The sequence below is a fragment of the Myxine glutinosa genome, chromosome 12, assembly GCF_964187855.1.
Source record: "Myxine glutinosa chromosome 12, kmMyxGlut1.1, whole genome shotgun sequence".
NCBI lineage: Eukaryota > Metazoa > Chordata > Myxini > Myxiniformes > Myxinidae > Myxine > Myxine glutinosa.
In genome coordinates, this window is record NC_136272.1 from 46,624,732 (window position 1) to 46,640,590 (window position 15,859).

Consider the following 15,859-nt stretch of genomic DNA (forward strand, 5'->3'; position numbering starts at 1 on the left):
AAAAAACAATGTCTGTCATATTTGTGAGGAGAAAATTGGTAAAGGTCGAAAGGTTAGAGACCATTGTCATCTCACTGGTAAATATAGAGGTCCGGCTCATCAAAGTTGTAATATTAATTATCAACTCCCCTCTTTCATTCCTGTCTTTCTTCATAACAACGCTCATTATGATACACATCTATTTATCAAGGAACTCTCAAAGACTTCTGGAAGTATCTCAGCAATTCCAAACACGGATCAGAAATACATTTCATTCACAAAAACAATTCACACATCTCCTATTACTCATATCAGATTTCTTGATACATTTAAATTCATGGCAAGTCCATTGGTTAACTTGGTTCAAAATCTAAAAGAGTTTCCATGTCTTTCAGAGTATTTTTTAGATAAAGATTTTCTAACACAAAAGGGAATTTACCCCTATGACTATATGGACTCATTTGAGAGATTCAATGAAACACAACTTCCTTCAAAAGAAAATTTCTATAACAAATTAAATAATAGTCATATATCTGATAAAGATTATGTACACGCACAAAATGTTTGGGAAAAATATAACATCAAGAATCTTGGCGAGTATCACGATTTGTATCTCAAAACTGATGTGCTTTTATTGGCCGATGTATTTGAAGCCTTTAGATCTGTTTGTCGCACTGGATATGGATTGGATCCTGCTCACTACTACACAGCACCTGGATTGGCCTGGAGTGCGATGTTGAAAATGACAAAACAAGATTTGGATTTGATAACCGATGTTGATATGCTTTTGATGATTGAAAAGGCAAAAAGAGGTGGAATTTCACAAGTCTGCTCGAGTAGATACGCAAAAGCAAATAACAAATATCTTCCAAATTATGATCCAACGAAAGAGAGTTCTTACTTGATGTACTATGACGCGAACAACCTGTATGGCTGGGCAATGTCTCAGGCTCTTCCTTATGGAAAACTTAGATGGGTAAAGGAAAAAGACTACAAAAACGTTTTACAAGATGTATGTATCTCTACACAAAAAGAATTGGATGAAGAAAAAGTTGGTTATTATTTTGAAATTGATTTAAAATATCCAGAGGAACTCCATAACCTACACAAAGATCTCCCATTTGCTTGTGAGAAAGCAAGTCCAAAGAAAGAATGGTTGAGTGATTATCAACGATCGTTTGATATAGGTGAATCAACAGAAAAATTACTTACTACATTATATAACAAGAAAAATTATGTTCTACACCAAAGAAATTTGCGACAATATTTATCAAAAGGTCTAAGAGTAGAGAAGATCCATAGGGTTCTAAAGTTCAATCAAAGTCATTGGTTAAAGGGGTACATTGATTTTAATACACAAAGAAGAACAGAGTCAAAAACAGATTTTGAGAAAGACTTTTATAAATTGATGAATAATGCGGTCTTTGGTAAGACTATGGAGAATGTGAGGAAAAGACAAAATATCAGACTATCAACATCTTGGGAACAAGCATCAAAATTAATTAATAGACCGAGTTTTACTCGAGCTGAGGTCTTTACTGAGAACTTTTGTGCGATCCATTTGATTAAAGAGAGTATTGAAATGAACAAACCTATTTATATTGGAACAACAATTCTTGATTTATCAAAGTCATTAATGTATGATTACTTTTATAATAACTTGAGGAAGAAATATCAAAATGATGTTAATCTACTTTATATGGATACAGATAGTTTTATTTTGAAAATTAATACCAACGATGTTTATTCAGACATGAAAAGAGACATTAATATCTATGACACGAGTAATTACAGTCCAGAGAGTGAGTTGTTCTCTTCTAAAAATAAAAAGGTGATTGGAAAGTTCAAGGATGAATTAGGAGGAAATGTTATGAGTGAATTTGTGGGATTGAGGTCAAAGGCTTATGCTTATAAATACATTGTGAATAACGTTGAAAAGACTGATAAGAAGTTAAAAGGTGTAAAGAAAAATGTTATTAAAGAAACAATAAACTTTAAGGATTATTATAACTGTTTAACAACAAAGAAAGAAGAGTTTAGAAAGATTAATGGAATAAGAAGTTATAAACATCAATTATATTCAGAAGAGATAAATAAGAAAGCATTGGGGGCTTTTGATGATAAGAGGTTTATTTTAGAAAATGGAATTGATAGTCTCCCTTATGGTTATATAAGTATATAAGTGATAAGATATATATATAAGTGATAAGATATATATAAGTGATAAGTTAAAAAGGGGGGGGGTTGGGGATTTTAACGGGCTACCGCCGCCTTTTTTACTATTATATAAATGATAGAACCAAGTATCAACCAGACTAAAGAGTGGAGGTGTAATCAACCTTGGTATATAAATGGAAAACATAATGAATGTGAAAAATATCAAATAGGTATAATTGAAAAGGCAACTGGTAAAAAAGTTCACAAAACAAATAAGAGAATTAATTTAAATACCGGTGAATTGGGTAAAAAAGATGGAAATATTTTTGAGTGGACGGAAAACTTTGATGGTTGTCAGGAAAATATATACTTTAATTTAAAAATGGTATGTGGCACTGGAGGCGCTCAAGCAAGAACATTGAGGGAGGTTTACCATTTTATCTTAGCTCAGTTAAAATATCTTAATAAAGAACCAAACTCAAACATATTTTTTGTTAATATATTAGATGGTGAAGAGAGTTGTAGGAGAATTAAATTATTTCCCACGCATAAACAAATATTTGTAGGGTCGTTGTTTGAGTGGGTTATATTCACCAGATGATATTAAGAGTAAAAGGTTAAAAGGTCCATGAGGTCAGAAGGATCACAGGTGTTTAAGTGGTCTAATGAATAAGGATAACATGTCAAAAGGTTAGAAGGTTCGTAAAGAACAGGGTGAGAGAAATATAGGTGTTTAGGGGCAATGAGGGAGGGAAAGAATTAATATGGAAGTGAATGGGTCAATGTTTGAGTGGGTCAAAGATTAATCTGCCAGATGATATGTAGAAGAAGGATGATAGGTCTATAAGAGAAAACAAATATTTGTAGTGTTTGAGTGGTCTAATGAACAACATTAAGGATAGGTACTACAGACAAAAGGTTCATAAAGATGAGGGTGGGAGAAATAGAGGTGTTTATGATTTTTGAAAAAGACAAGGGGGTAAATGACATTAGATAGGGATTTCCCATGTTAAACGGAGGTGTCCCAGAAGCAACATTATTACACTACTTACATACACGTACAATTCAATACACACACACACACACACACACACCAGTACAAAGCCAAAATCAAATGGAGAGGACACTTCATCCTTACTTTGGTAATAGTGAGGTGTGGTAGCAGTGACCAGTGGTTGGAGCAGCTGCACAACAAACACTGTCACCGCAAACAACATCATCCCACAACAACAGGAAACGCCAACCTCACGAACTACTTCAGATGTAGCCCCTGTAGTCCATGGGCCAGACCAGATATCGGTACCACCCGAGGTGGCAAAAGTTCCATGGTGCCAATTTATTTGTTACACCCATATAAGTAAAATAATATGTGATAGCAATTCCAAATGGGTAGCTTTTTCATTTTTCTTGCAGGAAAGCTGTTTTTGCATTAATCGCGATACCGCAACTCCGCGCTGTTGTTACTAGTATCATCTTCCAAATCATTTTTTTAGCTGAATAGACAATGTAACATGCTTAAATATCTTAGCAAATGGATGTTTGTAATAAAGACATGTATGTTATCTATCTATAATTCCAGTAATCTCTGTACGTTTGTACGTTTGTACGTCTGTACGTCTGTACGTTTGTCTGTGACCGCTGTTTCTCGACAACTACCGGTCCGATATACTTGAAACTTGCCAGGTATATTGCTGGGGACCCGAGGATGTGCCTTTTCAAGGTTTGAAATTAATCGGACAAGTACTTACCGAGCTATGGCGATTTAGCCGTTCGCCGTTCGCTTTGCCGTTGCGAATGGACCAAACCATTCATGTAAATAGAGGGGGGGGGGGGGTTCTGTGGTCGTTCGCTTTGGCTTTGCGAATGGACCAAACCATTCATGTAAATAGAGGGGGGGGGGGGGTTCTGTGGTCGTTCGCTTTGGCTTTGCGAATGGACCAAACCATTCATGTAAATAGAGGGGGGGGGGTTCTGTGGTCGTTGCGAATGGACCAAACCATTGTTTTTTTTTTGCAGTTTTTTTTTTTTTTGCAGTTTTTTTTTTTTTGCAAGGAACGGGCACCCACGTACGGGCACGTCCTAGCTTATATATAGTACGGGCATGCCCTAGTACTATATAATACATATTCTTGTATTTATTCATGTGTGGAAACTAACTTTTTCTTCAGTTTTAGTGTCTTAGTTAAGAACAAAATATATGTTGGATGCTGGCAGTGTCCAGTTTTCTTCCGTATTCCGTATACTTGGCCACTGGTGGATACTTCCTGGTAGGTGAGGCAAGAACAAGAGGCTCTGCAATAATTATGTCTATTTAGTTAAGCAGAAAATATATGACAGATATGTAAAGTGCTGATTTCCCCTCATCAGTGGTGATATACATTTGCAGCCTGCAGGTTAGAATTAGTCCAGTCATGAATGCTTGATTTGCTTTCAGATATCAGTCCACTGGTTTCACCAGTCTAATTAAGTGTAATTAAATATAATTAAGGACTGGCAGACTACTAATTTGTGCAACATAGTAATGTGGATTGATAATTCTATGTTGCAAGTGAAAACTGACTGAACATGGCCTCTGACGGAGCAAGCAGCCTGCCACTAAAGCGGCCACGAGTGGAGTGCATCATCCACTGTTCCAATGACAATACAGACAAGCTGGTTTCACTACAAGACATTGACTCATGGAGAACATTGCTGAGGGCAGCCCAGATCAGAAAACATGCAGCAATTTTGAAACTAGCTACGAACCTTCCTGATGGACAGATTCCAACAATCCAGTACCACAGAAAATGTCGCAGTCTCTTCACCATGAAAAGACATCTTGATGGCATCCTCAAATGTGCCAGTGCCAGTGAACCTGCTCAAGACACAGGATCACAGAGAGCAGCTAGACAATGTGCAAGCACATCAAGGACTTATGAGGCAGAGTGCATTTTCTGCCAGAAAGACACCAAGTATGCTAAAGGACAGAAGACGAGAGAAATCCTCATACAATGTCGAGAACTGCGAGCTGACGCCACAATCAGGAATGTAGCCATGGAGAAAATGGACAGCAGAATCCTTGCCATAGTCAGCAGAGACCTGGTAGCTGCAGAAGGTCACTATCATAGGTCGTGCTATCGGTTCTATACCAAAAGAGAGGTTCGCAGTGGACAGGATGCAAGCCAAGATGATGATGCTGAAGCTCAGTATGGCGCTGCTGTGGATCAGGCCTACAATGAGCTGTTCCTGTTCATCAGAAGGGAGCTTTTTGGCAATCCTCAAGTGATGACAATGACTGATCTCTCTTCTAGACTGGTGGCTTCAATGAACTCTCTTGGTATTGCCCATGTAAGGGAATCAACCAAGAAACACATACGACGGAAACTGGAAAGCGAGTTTGCAGACTCCCTGCACATCTTCTCTGAGGGAAAAGGGAAACTCCTCCTGTTTCCAGACAACCTGTACGAACTTGCCAAACAATACCAATCGCTACAAGCAGAGCTGCATACTCAGAAAGGCCTCCATGCTGAAGATGTGGTCTCCAAAGCAGCCCTGAAAATGAGAGCCGACATCAAGAACCAAGATGCCCCTCAAGCCTGGCCACCGGAAGTCAAACCAGAAGCAGAGGACACTACCATTCCAGAGTCGGTCATGGTCTTCCTGTGCTATCTACTTACAGGTTCCAATGACCCTGATCATGCATCTCAAAGAGTCCAGCGGCTTCTGTGTTCACTCGGCTATGACATGGTATATGCTGTAACACGTGGACTGATAAAGCCCCCGAAGCACATCGTTCTGCCATTCGCTATCAAGTCACTGACCGGGAATGTAGAGTTGATACACATCCTCAACCGACTCGGCCATAGTATGTCCTATTCTCAGATGGAAGAGATCGACACTGCTCTGTGTCTCCAAAAGCTCTCGCTATCAGGGAGTGATGTTGCCCTCCCAGGTAACATCCATCCTGGCATATTCACAACCTTAGCCTGGGATAATATCGACCGTCTGGAAGAGACCACCAGTGGAGAAGGAACATCTCACAGAGTGAATGGGATTGCCGTACAAGCAAAGCCAATCACCCCAGTGTCCACCAGAACCATGCTGACTGTAGGAAAAACAAAGCAGAGAAGTATTGATGCACCACCACCAATGCTACCAGCATACAACGCTGGACAACGAGTGGGACCACCACAGAGCAAAAGTGCAGATGCTGACACTGCAGCTGAGACTCAGCTCGCCAAAGAGAAGAATCTTGTCTGGGTCATGGCACGCATGTCGCAACAAGAAGAGCAATCAATCAGCAGCTGGACAGGCTTCAACATCCGGACTCGAGATGACGTGACAGTCATTCCAGACAATGTAGGCTACCTGCCTACCATTAATGCTCCAGCGACACAAATGTCGACTGTCAATGAAGTGCTAAACCAGTCACTGAACATCATGCACTCCTTGGACCTGACAAAGATTGTCTGTGTCTTTGACCAGGCACTTTATGCAAAGGCTGTGGAGATTATATGGAAACACCCTGACAAGTTCCAAAACACCATCATCACCAGGCTCGGAGTATTCCACACCATCTGCACACTGATGGGAATAATAGGGAAGCGATTTCAAGATGCTGGATTGCGAGATCTCTGCATCGAGTCTGGTGTGATCGCAGAAGGTTCCATTAATGGTGTCATGGATGGCCGCAAGTACAACAGGGCAGTCCACCTACACAAGAATGTCTATGAGGCACTCACTCGACTGGCCTGGAAGGGTTTCCTCTCGTGGCTGGAAGCCACTCACGCCAACGATGTGGTCCACATGGATGAGACACTGAGGATCATTGACAGCCTCTGCAAAGATATCTCACAGGCATCCCTGAAGCAGGTCCTCGGTGACCGCTCATGCGCACGCATCATGGAACTGTTTGGAATATACCTCGAGTTCCTCAGAGGTGGAAACGGCAGCCTCTCAGCATTCTGGATGTCGTATCTGGACATTGTCGAGATCTTGCTGGGTCTCATTCGAGCATCAAGAGAGGGAGACTGGGTGCTACACCTGGCATCAATTCGTGCAATGATCCCATGGTGCTTCGCATATGACAGGCTGAATTATGCACGCTACCTCCCATACTACTATGCCCAGATGTCCCAGCTGCCCACCACACACCCAGACGTGTATGCTGAGTTCATGCGAGGGGGATTCTCAGTTCAACTCGGTCCCAACAACCCCTTCGGAAGAATCCCTGTCGACCAAACGACCGAAGAGACAGTTAACAAAGACACCCAGACGGCAGGAGGGACAAAGGGGTTCAGCTTAAAACCAGGGGCTGTGAGCAAGTACTACCTGACAGCTGAGTACAGGACCATGTATCTGAGAGCACTGAGGGACATGATAGGTCAGGGCAGTTCCAAACTGTCTCATCCAGATATACATGCTCCAAGGATCAGGAAAGACGAAACTGCTGTCAAGTCCCTCATAGATCTCATGGAAAACAACTGGCTGAATCCAATGTTCCCTGACAACACTGACCTGATTGGTCTGTCCACTGGCACCATGGCTCCACCCGACGTGGCCAGGGACCTTCTGAAGGCGCTTGAAATAGGAGAAGAAGCGTACCAGACATTCAAGAAGACAAGGTTAGATGAGGATCAACCATCTGTCAAATTCCACGACAAGATGTCCAAGCAAAGCCTGAAGACATTCGCCAATGTCACCACAAAGACATCCCGTGGAAAGAAAGCACAAGATGTTGTTCTGAAGGCAGATCGAAAACTGTTCAGCCATATGATCCTTGTCGCTGAGAGCAGAAAGGTGAACATGAAGGATGTCCTGGCCCACCCACTAGGTCCGTTACCGTGGGCACTGGCAAATGCTGATGGATCCCTACGAAAGACGAACAAGGCCGCAGTTGCCAGGGAGCTTGAGAAGAATGTATCTCCTGCAGACACTATCCCAACACCTTCGACGTGCATCATTGATGGGATGAGTCTGGTGCAAAAGATTAATGGAAACAACAAAACCTTTGCACAGCTAGCAGAGGTGGCCTTGTCTAGGGTCCTGCATGAGTGTGGACAGAGTCAGAGGGTTGACGTGGTATTTGATGTTTACCGCCAGCCTTCGATCAAAGATGCTGAAAGGCTCAACCGTGGTGCAAGCACAGCCCTTCAGTACAAGAGCCTTGCAGGGGGGCACAACATCCAGCAATGGAGAAAGTTCCTGTGTAGCGCCTGCAACAAGACCAGCCTCATCAAGTTCCTGGTGGAGCAGTGGAAACTCCCAAGGTTCCAAGAGATGCTGCATGACAAGGAACTGTATGTGACTTGTGAGGAAACATGCTACAAGATAACAGAAAATGAATGGGTGGAAGTGTCAGAGCTGCAGTCGACACAAGAAGAAGCGGATACCCGTCTGCTCCTGCATGCATTGCATGCTGCAAATGCTGGCTCAAAGGCAGTCGTAGTCACAGCTGAGGACACTGATGTCATGGTGCTCTGTGTAGCCTTCCAGAAGGAGATCCCCTGCCCCCTCTACCAGAAATGTGGCACACAGAACCGCACACGGTTTGTCGACATCAGCAAACTGGCAACCTCAATTGGAGACAGCATGTGTGACAGCCTGGTTGGGCTACACGCCTTTACAGGGTGTGACACTGTGAGCGCATTCGCTGGCCGTGGGAAGCTGATAGCACTGAAGCTGGTGAGGAACGACAGTAACTACCAGGAGACGTTTAGACAGCTTGGTCAGTCATGGGATGTCAACCCAGAACTATTTGAGAAGGTACAGCAGTTCATCTGTCGCATGTATAGTGCAGCTGCTAGGACTGGTGAGGTCAACGAACTGCGCTACCAGCTCTTCTGCGCAAAGAGGGGAGGAGTCGAGTCCAGCCAGTTGCCACCATGTAGAGACTGTCTCTTCATGCACGTCCTACGAGCCAACTACCAGGCAGCAATATGGAAGTGCTGTCTGCAGGCTCGCCCAGCGGTGCCAAACCCTACCGAGCATGGATGGACAGTGGATGAAGATGGCAAGCTCGCCATCCACTGGATGCGTTCACCACCAGCACCAGATGTGGTCTTGGAACTCTTAGCTTGCAAGTGTGTGCGTTCCTGCAAATTGCCAAAATGCACATGCCTGACCAATGGACTGTCATGCACAGACATGTGCAAGCTACAAACCTGCAGTAACCAGAAACAACAGGAAGATGAAGAATCCTTCGAACTCGGAGACTCCGATGAAGACGAGCAGTTCGATGACTGACTATGATATCGCTAGTTTGGTACATTGACATACTCAGTATTATTCTGAAGAGCACAGGACGTGCTTTCCCTGGAAACACCCTCAGAATACATGTAGACATGTAGACATTTTGATAATGTGTTGTGTCATTTCATCTTTATGTGAAGCACTACCTGACCATACCGGGTACATAGCCTACAGTCTGTTAGTTCTGTTAGTATGTGATTTCCAACCATTTTGTATAACATTTGAGTACTAGTACTGTTTATAGCTATTGTGGCATACATGTACTTGAGATGGGCTCAGCAGATGAGCTCAGTACAGCCTCTGGACTTTCTTTCCCTTGATTCAGAAAACCGTTTGATTAATATGTGTTGTGACCTTTTCATGTTGTGACATGTTTATGTGACAATTTCCATAACAATCACGTACGTGTATTATAGTAGCTGTTGTATTCCAAAATTACACTATGTGAAGATTGTATGTTTAAAATAAGACATAAAGCGATAATTTTGGGATCTACGTTGTCTCAGTACTTTCTGATTAATATGCCCAATTAGTCCATGGGCCCGTACCCAAAATTTCACACATGGACTAAATCAATCCGAACCGTCGAACGCCTTTCACCGGGTGCGGGTATAAAATAGCTGATAACTACCACTAAGCTACCAGTCCAGAATTGCTATCACATCAGCATGTATCCCACATACATGCACCTTTCCAAAAATCATTACTAGAACTTGCCACCTCGGGTGGTACCAATTAGTGAAATTTCGGGTCCGGGCCCATGGACTACTGTGGTGGACCCTGTCGCACCCAAATTGTCTTGTACAGTCACCAACGGAAGTGTAACACATAACTGACCTCACCAAGAAGTGCTGCATATCCACCATCTTACGTAGATGAATGGATGCCATTGATTGATTATTGAAAAAAATCATCGCTCCCAAACCATGTGACACTATGATGACATGGCCATGGGCTTATTGTTTCGTCATGGATATGCAATCATGCTTGTAAAGTTTGGCCTCAATCTGTTCAGCCGTTTTGGAGGAGAAGGGTTTTTTGTGATATTCGGAGGAAAAATATGGCGGTCGAACCACGTGACCGATGACGTCATAGTCTTCTTTTTTTACCGATTTATCCTTAGATCATGCTCAAAAATTTCATATTCATGGGATCATATGTTGTACTTGTCGAATTATGATGTCATAATGGAAGCACCGATTACATTATCACTAATACATGTTCCCCATGGAGAGTACTTTACAATGAGCCATGACGCAATGTTTTCCATTGAGCGGTTTCGAAGACATAGAGGGGCAACGTTTTTCGGTTTTTCCAAGATGACGCCAATACCACGTGACATATGACGTCATAATTAGCATTAATATTATACTGGTGGAGCCACTCCTTTGTTGAAAATTTCATGTCAATCGGACCAACGGTTGCAGAGAAAATGAATTTTAAAGGGAATAAACCAGAAAATCACGGAGGAAGAAGAAAAAAAATCTGAACATAAACAATAGGGTACCACACCCTGAAAGGCTATTGTTACCCTAATAAGTTGCTCCACAATCATAAACTGATAAGACAGATGGACGGACATGAACGCTGCGTTTTGCTTTGCGTATGCGGGGTAATCACTCTTGTCAATTCAAACATTAATATCTTTGTTTTTGTTTGGCCGATTTTAATTCTGATTACACCATTTGAAAGAAGAGTATATGAGGATGTTTTGTAATGTATTAGTTTTGATTATGTGATAATTTAGCATACTTTAAATAAAAAAATTTCAGAAGGTGTTTCGAAAAAAGTAAATCTTTTCGGGTTATTGTGATGTAATTTTTTATTTTTCATGTAAGCGTGGATAGAAAATAAATAAGCAAAGTGCAGTGATTTGTCAAGATCGTTTGGCCATTCAAGGAGGAATTACACCTCCGCCTCAAAGGGTCTGCATTAACGGGACCCGCTGACGCGACAATACTAACGGAATATCCCCCTAAAAGTATTTATAATCGTTATTAACATCAATTATATGTTATTTGCAACTACAACCGAAATTCAGCACAGAATGAATGACATTACAGTAAGGACAATGCAGTTCTTGAAATGTAAAAGCATGAGCCAAGCTATTAGATGGCTTTTGAATAATGATGACGAAATACTTTAGAATTTTTTTTTTTTTTTACTGGTGGGTCCTGAAAGAGTTTAAGTTAAAAAATACTTTTTTTTTAAATGATACATTCCACAGATCTTTCTACTATAGTCACCTTACAAGAGACTGCTTCGTGCTTGCTGAGAACTCTCTCTCTGTACCAATTCTTCCCAGAAAAGGAACTACCCTCTACGAAAAGTTTGGTGAGCGAATTTTACCACTTCATTACTCAACAGCACACCCATTTTGTTGTGATTCCAGCATTTGATTGACACCACCAAAGAATACACCAATGATCTGCAATTCATTTTTTGAAGTTTAACATTACAAAAGGTAAGGTCCTGGGAGTGGGTAAGAATAATGACTACATAATGTAAGGAGTAATCTTGGAGCACGTGACAATTAGGAAAAGGATTTTGGGGTGGTATTAGATACGTGGGCAGGGAGGGGAAGGAAGCAGACAGCAATGCCAGGTAACTAAAGGTAAAACTAATGCCTGTGTGCCACACTGTCAAGCAAGGTGTCTTTTGGTGCACTGAAATCAAAGACCCTTTTCTTGCAGAAGACTGTCCTCCCCTATATTGGTCTTTTGGTGAAAGCTGTGCAGTCTAGTAGTCCATAGCATGGTGTTTCATGATAGATGCACTCTTTAGTTTCAGACCTGGATGTCTGTGGCATTGGTGTGTTCAATGGTCTGGTAGCATGGAAGCGGGCAGTGGTTCCAGGCTGGTGACTAAGCCTGGTCTTGTCTAGTGTATGGGCAGAGTCATTGAGCTTGGGAACGTCTGGGTCGTTATGGCTTTTTGGAAATATCCTTAAAGGTGAACCTAAACACCCAGACCATCTCGACACAAATCTATCCCCCCTTGATACCCGACAAAATAGATGTCTTTTTCCGATTTGCAATTGATAAAGTAGGAAATTTAGCAATGAAAACTCGCAATCTTCTTCTTCACGCCTAACCGTGACAACACTCTCAGAAGTCGATTGCAATTTTCATACTGTCTATGGGTTACATTGTGGTGTGATTTAACTCAAATGGTGATTTCTTTTGATTTTCCACAGATATGTCCTTGGTGGTTGTAGTAATACAAACTGAGATGTTTCATGCTACACCAATAACCGAAAAACCCTAAGTTTGCCAAAAATTGGATGAGCTTTGTCCGAAATACCCGGATGTGGATCAGGCCTACAAAATGTTCACTTTTGTGCTTGGAACATTTTAAAGAGCCCTGCTATTAAACAACAGAGATGGCTATCGATCTTGTGGTTATCCGCCACGATTGAAAGAGGATGCCATCCCCACGATTAAGTGGAAGAAACAGCCATCGCTAAAAACTGTAAGACCATCTCTACCCAGCTACCAGCACATGCACACGGTCGATTTGAGCATTCAATCAAACATTTGTGTTGGCTAACCGGTCACCGATCTCGCCTTGCCACAACCCCACACTCCCCCTATTCCCTCCACTGGGGTGTAACATCAAGAGGGACATGGCACACAGACTCCAATCAAGTTGTAGAGACATCTCAAGGACGATCAAAGGAAATCAGATTGAGTGTCATAGTGCTCAATAGTGGAGTGCCATAGCTCAATTTGGAGTGTCATAGCAAAGTGGTTGAATAATTATTGACTCACACATTATGGGTTTTCATTTTTCATTCTTTTGTTAAAAAAAAAAAAAATTCCACTTTGACATTATGCGGTATTAAGTATTATGTTTAAATTCAGGCTGTAATTCAACAAAATGTGAAAAAGTCAAGGCTTTTTAACACTTTATGAGAGCACCCCGATGACGTCCCGGTCCCTGATCCTACTTTTCGCCTTGCCACCCCCTCCCCCCCCCTCACATCCCCGCCCAACCCTCCTCCCTCCCCCACCACCCACCACCACTCCTCCTGCCTGAGTATGGAGATAAATTTATAGATTCTATTAATGTGTTCAAGTAGGGCAAGCATGATGATGGGTCAAATGGCCTCCGACTGTGTTAAAGTCTCTAGTTTTCTGTTGTATCTATATAAAGCATAATTTCTAATGCAGTTTATTCAACATTAAGTTTTTGTAATTTGACCTCAAATTCAAATGCTGCTTCTTTCTGCAGAATATCTCCATGACTGCTACCATGGTTCTGGGTACATGTACAATGGACGTGTCAGTGTGAGCCACTCTGGAAATCCTTGTCTGCTGTGGCAGAGTACCGTGCCTCACTCACCACGGTAACTTACCTTTGCAGCTATTTTCACCATGCCTAATCAGCCTTTCTATGGGGAAACAATGTGATGCCATGTTACATCGCTAATGTAGAAACCTCTGATAGTACCTTCCTTTGACTGGACTTTTATTTGAGATCAATCCAGTGTCATCACAGATTAATGTATGAAATTGTGAATAAAAAGTCACATTTATGTTGAACAATTGCTTGGAAAAGTTGGGACGTGCATCTTCACTCCTAATGTTGCTGGAAATTAATTTGTGCATTCTTCCTGTGTTTATTGCGAAGCGGCTCCCAGTTTTTGGAAATGAACCTTGAGGGCAACAGTTGCCGCAATCCAGACAACAGCAGTGGTGGACCCTGGTGCTACACGGGGTTGGCAGGACGACAGGAGTCATGTGATGTGCCCAAATGTCCAGGTGATGCTATACTCTGATGGTCTAACATTTTTCTTCCCAACTTAAAGGAGAACCCAAATGCTCAGACCACCTCAATGCCAAGCCATCCCTTCATACCCTGCAAAATAGTTTTGATGTGCCTTTTCTGATTTGCGATTTATAAAGTCGGTAATTTTGCAATTAAAAGTTGAAATCTTATTATTATTATTATTATTATTATTCATGCCTAGTCGTAACGTCAATCTCAGAAGCAGAGCGCCATATTTGTACTGTCTACCGGTTACATCGCGCGGTACGCTACAACATTGGTGTAGCATGAATCCATCGCGGTCCACAAATATGCCGAGTCTATGCATCCTAGGTTGTTGTAGTAATACAAGCCAAGATGGTTTCATGCTACACCAATGGCAGAAACACTGTGAGTTTGCCAGAAATTGGACGAGCTTTGTACGAAATACCCGGATGTGGATCAGGCCTACAAAATGTTCACTTTTGTGCTTGGAACATTTTAAAGAGCACTGCTATGAAACAACAGTCATGGCTACAAGTTGTAGTTGTAGATCATGTGGTTATCCGCCACGATTGAAAGAGGATGCCATCCCCACGATTAAGTGGAAGAATCAGCCATCACTCAAAACTGGAAGAACATCTCTACCCAGATACCAGCACATGCACACGGTCGATTTGAGCATTGAATCAAACACTTGTGTTGGCTAACCGACGACCGATCTCGCCTCGCCACAATCCCCACACTCCCCCTACTCCATCCACTGGGGTGTAACATCAAGAGGGACACGGCATAACACAGCATGGCATGGACACGACAGTAGGACATGACAGCATTACCACAGACACAAATGGTGGCCTGACAAAGTATAAAACGGGACGATCCTGTAACATACAGGACACCGGGTGAGACTGTGATGCTGGGACAAAGCTATTGCTGTCCATTTTGTCGGCAGTGTCTGAGTGTGCCTGGGTGGTGTCGGACTGTGCCTGGGTGGTGTCCGACTGTGCCTGGGTGGTGTCCCTGTCTGCCTGGATGGTGTTGGAGCCCTGTCGTCTCTGTGCTGTGTCGTGTCCATGCTGTGTAGTGTCCCTGCTGTGTCTGTGCTGTCATGCCGTATTTATTCTGAGTAATATAGCCGATTTATCAATTACTACAAAATCCCTTAATAAACCGTCTTGAATCCCAAAAAATCGCAAAAAATTGAAAAGAAAAACCAAACCGACCAATCTGTATTGAACATGCGACCGGCGTTTTCATCTTCACGAACACCTCCATTGTCGCCATCTTCGTCTGAATCGCTCACAAAAGGCTCAAATTCATACGGCTCCATAATTCCCCTGAAATATTTTCCATCACTAATATTGTCTCCAATAATTTCCTCAAAATCCCACTGATCAATTTCAACATACTGAGAACCTTCAGAGTTGCTAATGATGAACGGACTCAGTAAAATTTTCCAATAAAAAAAAAAGAATTCCCTTAGAATTAGAGTGATTAATGATTTTCAATGGTTTTAAGAAGAAAAAAAACATTTGCGCTCGGGTTCCTCTTTAACAAGCGTGTTTAGAGCAATTGGCGTGAAGACGTCATTGCTAGTACAAATGTCAATCGAGGTTGATCACAGTTTTTCCTGTGCAGCCTTTTGTCCCTTGCACACAGTACATCAATAATTGTCCTCAAGCTTTTGTGATGTCGCTTCAGGTGTCGCAGATGAAACTATCCTGCCAGACCAGATCACCAA

General features: G+C 42.1%; 1 protein-coding gene across 1 annotated transcript in view; it reads left to right on the forward strand.

The window, feature by feature from the left end:
* Positions 1-15,859, forward strand: part of LOC137437857 (plasminogen) — an 82,837-nt gene that overhangs the window by 25,953 nt on the left and 41,025 nt on the right. Inside the window, exons 3-5 of the mRNA XM_068132533.2 lie at positions 11,594-11,700; positions 13,600-13,714; positions 13,999-14,129. Coding sequence (XP_067988634.2) covers positions 11,594-11,700; positions 13,600-13,714; positions 13,999-14,129 — 353 coding nt within the window. The remainder of the gene's footprint in view (positions 1-11,593; positions 11,701-13,599; positions 13,715-13,998; positions 14,130-15,859) is intronic.